This window comes from Gossypium arboreum, chromosome 5 (assembly GCF_025698485.1).
Source record: "Gossypium arboreum isolate Shixiya-1 chromosome 5, ASM2569848v2, whole genome shotgun sequence".
Classification (NCBI taxonomy): Eukaryota; Viridiplantae; Streptophyta; class Magnoliopsida; order Malvales; family Malvaceae; genus Gossypium; species Gossypium arboreum.
The window spans coordinates 13,063,501-13,080,035 of record NC_069074.1 but is presented as its reverse complement, the minus strand read 5'-3'; the positions used below and the strand labels follow the sequence as shown (position 1 = coordinate 13,080,035).

The 16,535-nt window shown below is 35.0% G+C and overlaps 1 protein-coding gene and 1 pseudogene across 1 annotated transcript; one reads left to right on the top strand and one right to left on the bottom strand.

Annotated features, from left to right (window-relative positions):
* Positions 1-3,548: 3,548 nt before the first annotated feature.
* Positions 3,549-7,520, top strand: LOC108450153 (nucleobase-ascorbate transporter 2). Its single transcript, XM_017747653.2, has 13 exons — positions 3,549-3,895; positions 3,978-4,075; positions 4,253-4,429; positions 4,924-5,024; positions 5,118-5,193; positions 5,295-5,354; positions 5,594-5,778; positions 5,944-6,040; positions 6,124-6,269; positions 6,340-6,431; positions 6,514-6,591; positions 6,695-6,855; positions 6,935-7,520. The coding sequence occupies exons 1-13, from the start codon at positions 3,805-3,807 to the stop codon at positions 7,145-7,147; spliced, it is 1,575 nt and encodes a 524-aa protein (XP_017603142.1). The 5' UTR covers positions 3,549-3,804; the 3' UTR covers positions 7,148-7,520.
* A 200-nt stretch (positions 7,521-7,720) lies between these two features.
* Positions 7,721-16,428, bottom strand: LOC108451259 (O-fucosyltransferase 8-like; annotated as a pseudogene).
* Positions 16,429-16,535: the final 107 nt, after the last annotated feature.

The window sequence follows — 16,535 nt, the reverse complement described above, 5'->3', positions numbered from 1 at the left end:
TGATCGGATCACCTTTGTTTTAATAAATCAATTTTAGTTTACTAAAACAGGGCCTTTGGTCTACGAAACTTGAGAGAATGAGTTCGGGAGTCGGTTATGTGCGGGAATGATTAGCACCCTCGACACGCCCAAAAAATTAGTACCGAATTGATTAGTTAGTGTCTTAATGTCGAAAATTAAAAATCGGGAAGGGACTTGAAATACGATCTTTTCCATTAATACTGATTTTAAAATTCTTGAATTAGCTTAAATCGATTTGTTTAAAGATTTCCTTATCTCGAGATATCGGAGTATCACATCCCGTAAGTTAGGACACAATACCATGAATTCCCGAGCACAAGGTCGTCTTTTAATTTAAATTGAAATCCGTGCATTTCAAAACTCAAAAGGATATTTAGCTATTTAGAACCAACAAGAGAACCGAAACCCGTAAGTTAGGGTACAATTCTTCGATGTTCCAAAATGCGAAACATTGCCTTATTTATTGAAATTAGTAAAAACATGAATAAAAATCTTTAAAGTAATGAACAATGAATGATATAAAATAGGCGGAGACAAAAATAAATGAGTTGGAAATACATTGAAACAAATAATAAATATGACAACAATATTAAAACAATAACAATGCATGCGATATATTAAACGTAATAATAGTATCCAATGTGAAATAAAAACAACGAATATATACATAATAAAGATATTAAGAGTATGTACGTAAAATATATATATATATATATATATTTATAAATAGTAATAGTGTTAGAAATATACTATATATAGTGTTTGAAGTATATACATAAAATAGTGAAATATAACTAGTAATGTTAAGATATATATAATATATACATATGTATAAAATAGATATAAAAAAATATGTACATAATATAGTGTAAAAATACATACATAATATAATTAAAATATATACATAAGATAACATGTAGAAAAAAAATATATATATATATATAAATAATATAGTATTAAAGATATATACATAAAATAGTATAATATATATACGTAATATAGAATTTGGAATATACCTAATATATTAAAAGAATATATATAATATAATATTAAGAAATATAACAATAACAAAAAAAGAGAGGGAGAGAGGGTGATTTTACCATAAGGTCGGCCACCGTCCGATCATCGGATGGGCAAATCACTCCATCTGGTCGATTATACACCAGACACTAAATGGGACCTCAAAAAAACTTTTTCGGTAAAAATGGGAAAGCTTCCTCCTTTTATTTTTACTTTCGTATAAAAGAAACAAAATAAAACTGAAAGGAAAACAATAAGCAAACAAAGAACTTAAAACGAGAATAGACCAAGAAACCTCTTTTGCTTTGATATTTGATTAATCTCCAAAAAAAAAACTAGCCTCTCCAAAAACTAGCCTTTACAATAACTCTTCTCCTTGATTACTCTAAAAAAACCTCTCAAAAATCCTTTACAATAACTTTCTCCCCCAAAACTTCTTCCTCCCCTAAATACAAAATATGAGAAGGCTTATTTAGCCATTTACAAAATATTTTTTATTGTTTATGTCTTCATTTGTAGGTACAAGTGGTGGTGGAGCAAGTGTGGTTAGTGGAGTTGGTGGTGGAGCAAGTGTGGCTAGTGAAGTTGGTGGTGGCAAAGGCTAGGATTTAGTTGAGAAAAGTTTAGGTTGTGGGCTAGGGTTTTTTTTTATTTTGATTTGGGCTTAGGGTTTGGGCCATTAGGGTTTTGATGTAAATTGGGCTTTGGGTAGTTAAAATTTTGAGTTTTGGGTTTAATTTTGGTGGATTAGGTAAAGTTAAATTAAGTTTTGGTGTAAATGGGTTAAAATTGACTTACAACATCTCTTAAGGCAACAAGTTGCTAATGTGTGACTGCCAATGAAGCAACTCTCAAACGACAATGGCTCAATATCGTTTCTGTTGAAGCCTCATAAGGTTTTTTAAGGCCCTAATGTGATGGATTTTCAAGGCCCCAACTTGTTAAAAAGTAAATGACAGCATTCTTGGGCGTAGCCTTTTAAGGCTTCAACAAATGACAATACAACACCCTTAGTGCAAAACCATGGTTGAAGTTAAAAATGCTATATAATTTAATTGCTCAGAGCAAAGTGGGATTTCAACCCACGCCCTTTCGGACCAAAAGCTTAATCTAGCGCCTTAAACCTACTCGACCATCTCAACGTAGATATCATATGTGAACAGTAAACATACATTTAAGTGTATGTCGTATTTAAAAAGCGACGATATGTTAAAAGTGTAGAGTAGAGGAAGGTGGCTTAATATCATCACTGACTAGCTGTACATATTATTATTACATAAAGCCTGGTGTGCTGTCCTGTCCTTGTCCAGTTCTCCCCCAGAGATTGACGACTCACATGAAAATTGCAATATTAAATATATATAATGTCGGAAAGCAGAGTAATTGTATCTTTTTTTTTTTTTTTTTGGTTCGATGTAATTGTCCCTATTTGAATTACTGCTGCATCTCTATTTGATATTTTGATTCTTTCAATCCGCTCATTTTTAATCCTTTAAGGCAATATATGTGCAATAATAATAACAACTCAAAATGTTGTTGTTTTAATATTTTTTTTTCCTTTTTCATATTGTTAAATGTTGGTATTTGTATCAATTAGTAAAAAAGGTAAGGAAATGGATTTGCAATATGTAAAAAATAAATTGATGGGATGGGCTCAAGGATCTGTGGTAATTGTGTTGGCATCAAAGATTAGAGACGTTGGAGGGCGGCTGCTGTTGCACACGTTGGGGCCTAGTCAGACTCCTGCTGTCTGCCCTCTTTCTTTTATTGGCTATTTGCTCATTTTCACTTTCCCCCCTTTTCTTTATTCACTGTACTAGGATGTAGTAGTATTAAGTAATTTTATTTAAGACAGAGAAGCTTTAATGCTTTTGTCATGCATCATGAAACAAAAAGCAAGTTTAAGATGAAATTACCACATCAGAACCGTATTTAAAATAATAATAATTTCATCTTAACCATAAATTCAGTAAAATAAAAGAAAGACATGGTACCAAAATGGTAGGAAAGTAGCCACTATGGGATAAGAATTGAGATGGATATTCTAAGCAAAAGCTTCACTGCATACATCATCCACTATTTATTTTTCTTTTTTGACTAAATATAAATTATAAAATGTCCCTACTTTTCTTTTTCCTTTCTCTCCTTTCAAGAACAAGATTAAATGTATTACTGGATTAATATTTATCTAAAATATTTTGCAAATTAATTACTTAAAAATCTCAAATTGAGAGGTTTGAGTTTGATGTTAATTTTTTTATATCACATAATCTAAATTAAATTATAATTATAATAACAAAATGAAAACTGTTTATTTATTTATTTAGCATTACGATTATGAATAACTAAAGGAGGGAAGTATTAATTTAAGAAGTTGAGTTGTAAAAATTAATTTATAAGACCAACGGTAATATGAAGTTTGGCAGGTTGCTTAAGGGGTAATTTCGGAATAGAAAAAGAAAAGTTAACGGCACCTTTTCTATATAAATATAAAAATCAAAAAGGATGAGCAAGCAAGAAGACAGTGAAGCCTGTGGGAGAACAGGAAAATAAAAAGCTTTTTAGTGGGCGGCAAACTGCCTCATTTTTCGTTGCTTTCTCACTTATACATTTCTAGTCTCTATACAATCTTTTTACCACTCCATTCTCTGTTTCTTTCTCTTTCTTTTTGTTCTTGGCTTCAGTTTTGAGTTTACCTGTTGATTCTTTCATTTGGTGATTACCCTTTTGAGTTTTTGAGGCAAGAAAGTAAGTGGTTAAGCTATGGCAGCTCCAAAACCTGAAGAAATTAGCTTCCCACCAATGGACCAACTTCAAGGCCTGGAGTACTGCATTGACTCAAATCCTTCTTGGGGTGTGTCCTTTTTCTTTAAAAAAAGATTTTTTTTCACCTTTATTCTGTGGGTTGTAACGCTCACTTTTGCTTGTGGGAGCAGGGGAGGCTATCGCTTTGGGGTTTCAACATTACATTTTGGCCTTAGGAACTGCTGTGATGATCCCTTCGTTTCTTGTTCCTTTGATGGGTGGGACTGATGTATGTCACTTCGAATTGTGTTGATTCTCTTCTTTCTGAACTTGGGATATTCTTCTGCATTTCCTTTTTTTTTTCCCATTCATACACCCACAAAGCAAAAAGATATATGTTTAACATGAATTTTGATTGTTTGTTACTGTATTTAACATGATCTATTTCCCTCATTTGATGGTTTAGGGTGATAAAGTAAGAGTGGTGCAGACACTACTATTTGTTGAAGGGATTAATACACTTCTACAAACACTGTTCGGAACTCGGTTGCCTACCGTGATTGGAGGGTCTTATGCCTTCATGGTTCCCATTATATCAATAATTCACGATACTTCCTTGATGAGTATCGAGGACAATCACGTGGTTAGTGCAATTTTTTCAATCTTCTACTTTGTAACAGTTGCTTTTTTTTCCTCATTAAGTTCAGTCTTCCTGTGCAAAAGGACTACGGTCAATATTTGTGTGGTCCCCTTGCCCAGTCGGTGTTTCTTTTTCATTAACTAACCAAACCTTAGTGTTGTTGATTTTGTTTGTAACGCTTGCTTGCACCGTTGTCTTCAAATGAGTCACGTCAGTGAATTGTCATCCATTTCTTGCTTACACTGTTTGGCTGTATTGACTATTGATGACTATAATAAGTACAAGAAACTATAAGCAAGGTACAGTGGTGCACCAAAGCCTCTCTCTCTTATGTGGCCAAAGCAAAACAAAACAAAACTTTGGTTCGAGGCATATATTTTGTTACTAAAACATCAGGGCAGTTCATAGTTTCCCTAAGGTGGCACCTAGTATTTCAAATCAAACAACATGAGGTGGTGGTTCATTAGATGGTCTTTTTATGTGTATGCATTATGCAGAGATTTCTAAACACTATGAGAGCTGTCCAAGGTGCATTAATAGTAGCATCAAGCATACAAATTATCCTGGGATACAGTCAGATGTGGGCCATTTGCTCCAGGTGCAATTTTAATCTTAAATGAAGATTTTGTCTCAAATTTCAGGAAATAAAATTTAAACAACTTTCGACATGAGTTACCTTTTTCTTTTTCAGGTTCTTCAGCCCCCTTGGAATGGTTCCAGTCATTGCACTAGTGGGCTTTGGCTTGTTTGACAGAGGCTTCCCTGTGGTATAATTAGAAACTATGATGCTATTTTGAATTCTTTAATGAAAATTTACTTTTGTCTTATCACTCATGTAATTATAACTTGTAATTAACGCTCTTATTAGGTCGGTCGCTGTGTGGAAATCGGCATTCCAATGCTTATTCTATTTATAGCCTTCTCCCAGGTACATAATGATTCTTTTTTAATTTAAAAAAAAAAGGAGTTATGTTAAATGGAAATGCAAAAGGCACTTGCTAGATGAAGTGCTTGTACAGTGCCATATGCCAAATGATTTAGTCTTTTAACTTGCTTACCAATTTGGGGCCAAATTCATCTGAAAAGTATTCATAATCTGTTTCAAAATGCATATGGTTTTGTGCACGAATGTACCATATATCTGATCATGTTTTGTGTCAAAAACAGTACTTGAAGAATTTTCTGACAAAACAACTACCAATATTGGAGCGGTTTGCTCTCCTTATATCAATCACAGTGATATGGGCATATGCTCATCTCTTGACAGCAAGTGGTGCTTACAAACATCGTCCGGAATTAACCCAATTGAATTGCAGAACTGACAAGGCCAACCTCATTTCTTCTGCTCCATGGTTGGTACTAAAGCTGTTCCTCGTTAGTTGACTATCTTATGCACAATGACTGAAGGACGTAAAATAATTAAAAATTAAGAGAAAGAGAGGGTAGAATAGAACTTGAATAATAAGATTCTTTGTGTTATCTTTTCTGACTGAAATGTCTGAAATTTGTTCAACCAGGATAAAGATACCTTATCCTCTTCAATGGGGTGCTCCTACTTTTGATGCTGGACATGCCTTTGGAATGATGGCTGCAGTTTTAGTCTCATTGATTGAGGTATTGCACATTTCAACTAGAAAATAAATAGAATACATTATTATTTTGTATTTACTGAGAACTAATAATGTTTGCTTTGGCAGTCAACCGGAGCTTACAAGGCCGCCTCACGTCTAGCAAGTGCGACACCCCCTCCAGCTCATGTTCTTAGTCGTGGTATTGGTTGGCAGGGCATTGGGATCCTTTTGAATGGACTATTTGGAACACTGAGTGGTTCAACAGTCTCTGTGTAAGTATTGTTGTTTTCTATCTATGAAAATTATCTTATGCAGCTATACTAATTCCACGAAAAACAACAGAGAAAACGTGGGGCTCCTTGGAAGCACTCGTGTTGGAAGCCGGAGGGTCATTCAAATCTCAGCTGGCTTTATGATATTTTTTTCAATATTAGGTGAGTGACAATTTACTTAGACCGGCAATCTCTGGAATCTGTCTGTCATAGCTTCTTATATCAACTTCTGTAACTTGTGCAGGAAAATTCGGAGCTTTGTTTGCATCAATACCTTTTACCATATTTGCTGCTGTGTATTGTGTTTTGTTTGGTCTTGTTGGTGAGTATCACAATAATATTCATTCCTGTCTAACCGATATCCCTTTTGTAGTACCATTATTTGCTGTTGCTTTGTTTCTAACTATAGTTCCAATTTCTTTCAGCTTCTGTAGGGCTGTCGTTCTTGCAATTTACGAACATGAACTCCATGAGGAATCTCTTTATAGTGGGCGTTGCCTTGTTCTTAGGTTTATCTGTTCCTGACTACTTCAGAGAATACACTGCCAAGGCTCTTCATGGTCCTGCTCATACGAGAGGCAGCTGGGTGAGTCTCTAGTTATTCACCTCCTCTACTAATTAATCAACATAACAGTAACATTTCACATTTTTTCTTTTTCATGCAGTTCAATGATTTCCTTAATACCATATTCTTTTCCTCTCCAACTGTCGCATTACTTGTTGCTGTGTTCCTAGACAATACACTAGACTACAAAGACAGTGCCAGAGATAGAGGAATGCCATGGTGGGTTAAATTCCGGACATTTAAAGGAGATAGCCGGAATGAAGAGTTTTACACACTCCCTTTCAACCTTAACCGTTTCTTCCCACCATCATAAATTATTCGTCATCAAAGTGCTTCAAGGAAAAGCATCCTCTTTCCAGAAAGAAGATATGTGATGACTGATGATCACAGCCTGAAGAATGAAACAGAGTTTCATGTGTTTTCCATTGCTGAGAAACTGCAGCTACCTCTCTCCCGTGATCTGTTATATGTATATTTGGCTTGGGTTATTCAGGTTTAATCCAATTCTTTTTGTTCGTCGCACTTAGTAAGCATTAGTTGTTAAGTTGAAGAATTTTTTGGTTAAATGTTAGAAAGGGCTTACTGCTTTGAACACTGTTTGCAAAAGTGACTTTGCAAAATTGATCTGCTTTGAACATTAGTTGTATGATGGCAATATCTAATCAACCATAATTCTTCTCTAGGCATTTTTAATTAGCAATCCGGTAAACTTACATGATGAAGAAATCTTGAATAATCATATACAAAATTATTGAATATTAACACTTTAAATCAAAGGAATGAAGTAATCATGAAAGAAAAAATGCAGAGAAAGTGATGCCAATGTGACTTTGCAATAAACTGGCATGTCTGGCCTTTGATCTTCACATTTCCTGATAATCATCTACTAAGATCTGCACATGCATTCTGGGCACCTTGGCTGTCGATAAATACTTCGACCAGAGCCCCTCAACTGTACTCTTTGACCTTCCTCGATCATCTTTCTTACTCTATCTTCAAAAGTATTCCATCCTATGGTTCTATTCTCTGACAAAATTGCGGCTAACCTCTTCTTATTGGGCCTCAAGGTTGGAGCATGCCCATCACCATAGTAAGTTCGGAACCCAGATACCAGAGACGATAGTTGACTTCCAGAGTCTGTCATAGCAAAGACATCTGAAGTTGCACAAGCAATGAAGTCCAATGCTGCTAGCTGCATCCAAGGCAAAATTTTACTTTCCCATGTTTTTGAATAGCAAACTAAAATATTGCTTATGAAAGGAGGCTTTGCTTTGGCATTTGTAAGTTAAACATGTTAGAAATCTGACAGAAAATCTGTCTAATCTAAAATACCTGAGAAGAGAAGTTTTTGAAGGGAGCAAGTTCACTGGAGGTGAGCAGTGTTTCCTTTGTCACTAGGTTGGGGTACAAACTGGTAAAGGGTTGCATCCTGGAACTTCCCCCATATATGTGAGACCCTGCAAGATAAATATAAGTTTCAGGCTTGGAACCCAGAGCAGCAAGAACAAGTGCTGCTTCTTCAGGTGTCAATGGACATCTCCCCAGCTTCCTCAATTCCACTGGAGAAACAGGCCTACAAGCATCAACAGTAGAAAGAACAGATCAAGTAAGTCTAAATATGTGCATGGAAACAACATTACGTAAAATCACAATGGAAGAGGCCTCGAAGGGAAGGTAGGGCCATACTTTGAGTTCTTTAAGCGCTCCATGAGCAGTGGAAAATGGACCTCTCTATAGGCTTCAAGTTCCTTTTTCTCATAATCTCCAGCACCAAAATCACATAGGGAATATGCAACCATATCCTCTTCAAATCTCAAGTGTAAGGCAAGATATCTGGATGGGCCTCTTGCAACATTATGCTGGGGGAAATTCCGGGTGCGAAATCTCCTAGCAGTTGTTTATCCAACTGACGAGGTGCAGCATAGTATTTCTTTATCCTTTTGATTAATAGTGACCCAACTTTTTGGATTTTCAGCACAAATTTTAATGCATGGAAGTTACATTTACACCTCAATCTCTGCAATGTAGCAAAGCGCATCAGGCGATGATTAGTGGAGAAATGATATACAAAGTCATGCTTTGGTGGCTCATAGAAATGATATATAATTAGTGGAGAAAAGAGATATAAACGTGCAAGGGATGTCAAAGACCTGGAGGTGAGGAAGCAATGGGTCGAAGCCAAGTTGATTGCTGAATCCAAGAAAATGAACCACTCTATTCTGCTGCAGGAGGGGAAGTACACTGGTAATATAATCATCCGGTTTTGCTTCCTTCACTATATCTGCGTCAGTAATCTGTTTTGAGTTCAACAAAATAAGAAAGAGCAAGATCAGAGGTTTTAGATTTTCGGAGAAATGAAGAACAGCATTCAATGCAATGTATTTGAAAATAGAAGACTACATATTAGGGTACCCATGGCTTCAATATCTAAGGGCTTCAAATGTGGAGGAAGTTCCTTTACAATATCTATATCATCTTTCAAGATGCGCAGAAAATAGTCTTCTTGATATATGTCACCGAACTGGCTGGTTTTCCATTGAAAACCACTTGTTATTTTGATTGAACGGAAATTTAAGGCAAGAACAAAATGTGATTAACAGGGAGCCAAAAGATAAGTTTTACTGTATGAGACAGGATTTCAGACCTAGGATGATAAAGGTTGAGAAGGATGAACGCGAAAGCGGATCGTAAAGTTTGTCAAAGTCGCGGATTTGACTTAGGGTTTTAGATGTTTGGAAAGAAACTTGAATTTTTCTTGACACAACTTGAAACGAAATTAAATCCAAGTTAGATAAAATAATTAAAACAAATAATAAATCAAGGATTCAGGAAGTGAATAAAGAAGATAAATGGAAAGATAGAACGTGGCGTGTAGAAGTCCTAAGAAGCCTTGGAAACACGAAGAATCCACAACCCCCTTCAAGCGGCTCTAATTTCCCCTCCAAGATAAAAAACCTTGGCAAGAAAAAGTTTGAAGATAATCCCCACAATCTAAAAAGATTGTTAAAACTCTTCTAAAAGAAACTCAAGAGAAATTCTTAAAAAGAAAAAACTCAAAGAGAATTTATTAACTCAAAAGAGAAATAGAATAATAATCAATTGTCCCCTCAGATACAATGCAAAGGCCTATATATAGGCTAGATAAATAAATCTAAATAAAACTCCTAAGTATACTAGAACTCTAATTTAATCTAAACAAGAAGTAGTTTTAAACTAAACTTTCTTGTTAACATAAAATTCCTAAATAACTTAAAATACTTAATAATTATCAAAATTCGAAATAAAATAATAATAAAATAATAAGAGCTAATAAACAAAATATTGTGCTTATATATAATAAAAATTAAGCCTAAAACTTAAACCCAATATGAAATGTCTAAACTTGTAAGATCAATTGGGGTTCTTGAAGTGAAATGCTTAAGCTTGTTAGCATTTTCCACATGGGCTTGTCGTCATAGATTGAGAGTTTAGGCCCACAAACATAATTAGTCTCTTCTAATTCATCATTACTCCGAATTTATTGTCTTGAAACTTCACTCTTCTTCTTAAATTTTTTCGTGATAAAGTCTTGAACCACTAAGTTGAGTTTTGACTTTATTTGTTTGGATTTGGATCTCGTAATTGGGCCTTGAGGAAAACTAAACTCATCTCTATTATGGCCTTTGAATTGGGCTGAGTTACTCGTATCATTCCCCTCTTCCACAAAAGGATTCGCCTCGAATCGCAATATCAAAAGGAGAAAGGTCACGACATTAAAAGTGGCACTAACATTATACTCACCGGAAGGTCGATTTGATATGCATTGTCATTAATGCGCTTGAGTACTTGAAAAGGTCCATCGCCACGTGGGTTCAATTTTGTTTTGCGTTTAGTTGGAAATCGCTCTTTTCGCATGTGGACCCAAACCCGACCACGGGCTCAAAGATAATTTGCTTGCGCCCTTGTTAGCTTTGTTGGCGCTTGTTTCATTTGTTTTGGCGATTCGTTGTCTTGCTTTCGGCGTGCATGGATTTCACCAATTCACTTTCTTCTCACCGTCTAAACTAGAAATGTTTTCTATAGGCAATGGTGCAAGATCAAGTACAGCTTAGTGGATTAAAACCATAAACAAGTTCAAATGGGGAATATGCGTTGTAGAGTGAATAGATCGGTTATATGCAAACTCAACAAATGACAAATATTCTTCCCAACTTTTAAGGTTCTTACCCACAACAGTTCGTAGTAAAGCACCTAAGACTCGATTGACTACCTCAGTTTGTCCATCTGTTTGGGGGTGACATGTAGTAGAATATAATAATTTTGTACCAAGCTTACCCCACAATACTTTCCAAAAGTGGCTTAGGAACTTTACGTCTCTGTCCGATACAATGGTGCGAGGTATCCCATGTAGGCGCACCACCTCTCGAAAGAACAAGTCACCACATGTGTAGCATCGTCTGCTTTGTGACAAGGAATAAAGTGAGCCATCTTGGAAAACCTATCAACAACAACAAAGATACTATCTCGACCCTTTTTGTTCGTGGTAAACCAAGAATGAAATCCATAGATAAGTCTACCCATGGCGAAGAAGGGATCGGTAAAGGAGTATAAAGTCCATGAGGCATTACCTTAGATTTTGCTTGTTTACAAGTAATACAATTAGAACAGACCTTTTCAACGTCCTTTTTCATGTGCGGCCAATAAAAATGTTCATGTAGAATATCTAGTGTTTTGGCGACACCGAAGTGTCCCATGAGGCCTCCACTATGTGCTTCACGAATTAATAACTCTCTCATTGAACATTGTGGAACACATAACCTGTTTAGGTGAAAAAGAAACCCATCTACAAGATAAAACTTGTTAAAGGCACCATTCCCACAATTAGAAAAAACATTTGCAAAATCAATATCATTTAAGTATAAATCTTTTATATGTTCAAACCCTAAGACTTTAGCATTTAATGTAGTTATCAAAGAATATCTACGAGATAAGGCATCAGCAACTACATTTTCTCTACCTATTTTATACTTAATTGTATATGGAAATGTCTCTATGAATTCCACCCATCGAGCATGTCTCTTGCTTAACTTACCTTGTCCCTTTAACCATTTGAGGGATTCATGATCTGTATGGATAATGAACTCATTTGGCAACAAGTAATGTTGCCAAACTTGTAGAGCTCGGACTAATGCCAACAACTCCTTATCATAAGTTGAGTAGTTTAATTGTGCCCCTGTCAGTTTTTCACTAAAATATGCAATTGGCCTTTTTTCTTGCATCAACACGGCACCAATTCCAATACCTGAAGCATCACATTCAAGTTCAAAAGTATTAGAAAAATCAGGTAATTTAAGAACCGGAGTAGAACATAACTTATCCTTTAAAGTTTGAAAAGCCTTTTCCGAACTTCTTCCCATTTAAAACCCATGATTTTTAATAATCTCGTTAATGGAGCAGCAATAGTGGAGAAATCCTTCACAAAGCGTCTATAAAAACTTGCTAAACCATGGAAAGATCTCACCTCGGGAATTGATTTAGGAGTGGGCCATTCTCTAATTGCCTTTACTTTGTCCTCATCGACATGAATACCTTGAGCACTTACTATAAAACCTAAAAAGATTAGTTTATCACAACAAAAAGTGCATTTATCAAGGTTGGCAAATAATTTTTCAGTTCGCAGAATATCCAAAACTGATTTAACATGAAAAACATGGTCATCTAAAGAAGTTGAGTAAATCAGAATATCATCAAAATATACTACCACAAATTTACCCAAATAAGGTCTCAAATGTATCACGTACCTCGTTCAATTGTTGATGTTGCAATTTTACCATCCCCACAATATTCTCCAATGTAACATCTTGTTCTTTGTCATCAGATGGTATCTCATCATGGTTTTTACGGGCACGAGTGTCACGAGTCATAGTGAAAGCCTGGAAAAGCACAACACTTCAAAAGAAAAAATTAAGCAAACCTCACCTATATGCACTCAAAAAAAAAAATTCTCAATGAGGTAAGAATTAATCTTGTGAGTCTTTTAAAAGTGTCTATATCAATCAATCAAGATGTTTTAGAATCAAACTATCAAAGCAAACCTAATAGCACTATGAGTCCAAAATGTGCTTAGACATCAAAGAATTTTGTTGCACGGATGAAGGAATATGCAACGTGCTTTAACCTACTAACACAAGAAACAAGAAAGTGTTAGAATAAGGAACAAATAAAAAGGAAAACAAATGAATACTTAAAGCTAAGAGTCAATGAAAATTGTTGAAACCCGAAAACCCGAAAAACTGCGAAGCAACTTGACAAACTTCGTTCAAGGTGTTCCGATTTCCAAAAATCACAAAATTTAAACTGAAGCCTCCTTAAATAATGTAGATTTGATCTGGAAAGTTTCGCACAAAATTCAACCCACAGAATTTTTTTTATTTTTATTTTTTTCAGTATTTTATTTTTGTACTTTTTTATCATTTTTTTGTGGGAAATATTTTTTATACTTTAAAATAGTGCCAAGAAATAGGATACAAAATTTTAGATCATTTGAAAATCGTTTACCCACTGAAAAATATTTTTCTAAAAACGTAGGGGTAAAATTTATTTTGAGGTTGTTTTCTAGAAATCGTTTAAAAAAGAACACCTAAAACGCCCAAATCGATACCAAATGATAAAGGTTGAGAAGGATGAACGCAAAAGCGGATCGTAAAGTTTGTCAAAGTCGCGGATTTGACTTAGGGCTCTAGATGTTAGGAAAGAAACTTGGATTTTCTTGACACAACTCGAAACGAAATTAAATCCAAGTTAGATAAAATAATTAAAACAAATAATAAATCAAGGATTCAGAAGTGAATAAAGAAGATAAATGGAAAGATAGAACGTGGCGTGTAGAAGTCCTAAGAAGCCTTGGAAACACGAAGAATCCACAACCCCCTTCAAGCGGCTCTAATTTTCCCTCCAAGATAAAAAACCTTGGCAAGAAAAAGTTTGAAGATGATCCCCACAATCTAAAAAGATTATTAAAACTCTTCTAAAAGAAACTCAAGAGAAATTCTTGAAAAGAAAAAACTCAAAGAGAATTTATTAACTCAAAAGAGAAATAGAATAATAATCAATTGTCCCCCAGATACAATGCAAAGGCCTATATATAGGCTAGATAAATAAATCTAAATAAAACTCCTAAATATACTAGAACTCTAATTTAATCTAAACAAGAAGTAGTTTTAAACTAAACTTTCTTGTTAACATAAAATTCCTAAATAACTTAAAATACTTAATAATTATAAAAATTCGGAATAAAATAATAACAAAATAATAAGAGCTAATAAACAAAATATTGTGCTTATATATAATAAAAATTAAGCCTAAAACTTAAACCCAATATGAAATGTCTAAGCTTGTAAGATCAATTGGGGTTCTTGAAGTGAAATGCTTAAGCTTGTTAGCATTTTCCACATGGGCTTGTCGTCATAGATTGAGAGTTTAGCCCAAAAACATAATTAGTCTCTTCTAATTCATCATTACTCCAGAATTTATTGTCTTGAAACTTCAACTCTTCTTCTTGAATTTTTTTCGTGATAAAGTCTTGAACCACTAAGTTGAGTTTTGACTTTATTTGTGTGGATTTGGATCTCGTAATTGGGCCTTGAGGAAAACTAAACTCATCTCTATTATGGCCTTTGAATTGGGCTGAGTTACTCGTATCATATGATCCATCCATACATTGCTGTAAAGAAATTTAGGAAGAACTAGAGTTGCATTGAGTAAAGATGCCACGGCTACTGCATTGCAAATCTGCAGACAACAATAACAAATCTGTTATAATGCAAGTAAAAAAGCAACAGTAAGGCTATTGGCAATTTCCTCGGGATGAAACTTTTTGGCACATAGTTTTATCTTTCAAGAACTCACAGGTGAATTTATTCACCGAAATCACTGTTAAACTTTCCTAATGAACAATGAAAAGAAGATCGCCATGCAAATTGAAACTTACAGCTACTCTTTGTTGATTAAGGCCACCATTTGCACTGACCATTATATAGCCATTGCTTTTATCAGGCTTCCCTGTCTCAACAACAAAAAGTGAAAGGACTTAACCATAAAACCTTGTTATTATGCAGTCTCACATTGTTTTGCCAAAGATTATAAAATGTCATTATCAGCTAGCAAACACTAGATACTTTGGCTATAAGTTGATTAAGTTCAAAGCAAGGTATTTACCTGGGGTTGTTCGATATTTTTTATCTGCACAGGGCTTCCATTTGGATGCTTGATGGTAAGGTTCGTTCCAAAAGTTCACACTCTCTTGCTTAAACTCCTTCTGGATTCAAGGAAAAGTTTTAAATTTTGGTGAAAAATTAGCTCATCTTGAGTTCTTTGAGGTGATATAAAAAAATTTAAAAGCGCTTGATATACAAATTAAGAAGCATACCTCTGCAAGAACCATGGAAGCCAATTTGAGAAGCCTGCCATACATCTGAACCGTTGGTCTTTCTTCATGAATAGAGACAACATTATCGTCCTTAGCATACATGTAGGGAAGTGCATACCAACTAATTGGTGTCAATTCAGCATTCATTGCATAAATTTGAAACAATGATTAATAACGATAAGGATTCATTTTAGCCTATGTTACCCGGATCCTTTATTTCCCTTAACACTCCATGACCATCCCGGATCCTAGAAAGTAATAAGACCAAAACTTTTATTCTTTGAGTGCTAATACTGCTAAACCTGATGTTACTGATTCATCAATCTGTTTAACTTCCAAATTTGGAGTCCAGGATGGAAATGAGAAGAACTCAAATTAAATTGCAAACAATAATCATACCTCACGGGCATCGGAGGGTATTGTAGGTGAACTGCCTTGAAGGTTTATTGAACCAAAAATTGACACCATCAGAGAATCAAGTAAGAACAGAAAAGCCATCAACACCAACATGAAAGCAATTGGCTTCACATTCCGGCGAAGCCATGTATGCTTTTTCCCAACATAAACACCCTTGCAAGGAGTAAACTTTCCAGAATTATCTTTCAAACCATGGAGCAATACTACTTTGGAATTCCAGTAGTTATCTCCCCCTAATATTCTCCTCCCGATAGAAGGATCAGTACTGGCCCTCAAAAAATCTGAACTGCTTCTAATATGATAATCTTTTGTACTGAAAAGTGAGTTAGTATTCTGCAAGATGGGGCGTGCACATCTCGGTGATCCTTGCTTTCCCATTGTGTAAACTTCAATGCAACTGTCTCTTTCTCTCAACGGAGTTTCATTCCTTGTTTTTGACATGAATAAGAAACATAAGATAAACTGAAAACCTGAAGAAATTCGATGTTGGAAATTAATGTTTAGATGACAATACCAAGGAACTCTTACAATCCATTACCTGCCAATTTTACTATTTTTTTGTACTTGTCATTCTCTTACGAAGACTCATTGACAAATATGAGTTCAGCTAAATAAGATTGAGGTGTTGGTAAACGAATAAGCAAGGAGGAAAATGGTGCATAGTTGATAAAATAAGAACGTCAGGGAAGATGGAAGAATTCAAATAAACGTTAAGGAAGTGGGTGATAGTGAGTTATAAACGTAAAAGGAGTGAAATGCAAGACAGATTGATCGGCAAACTCAACTCCAGGTCTTGCTGCGTTTTAAAACGTTTACCTTCTTATGCAAGTATCATATCCGTAACAGCTACTTCTCACCAAATATAAAACAAAGACAA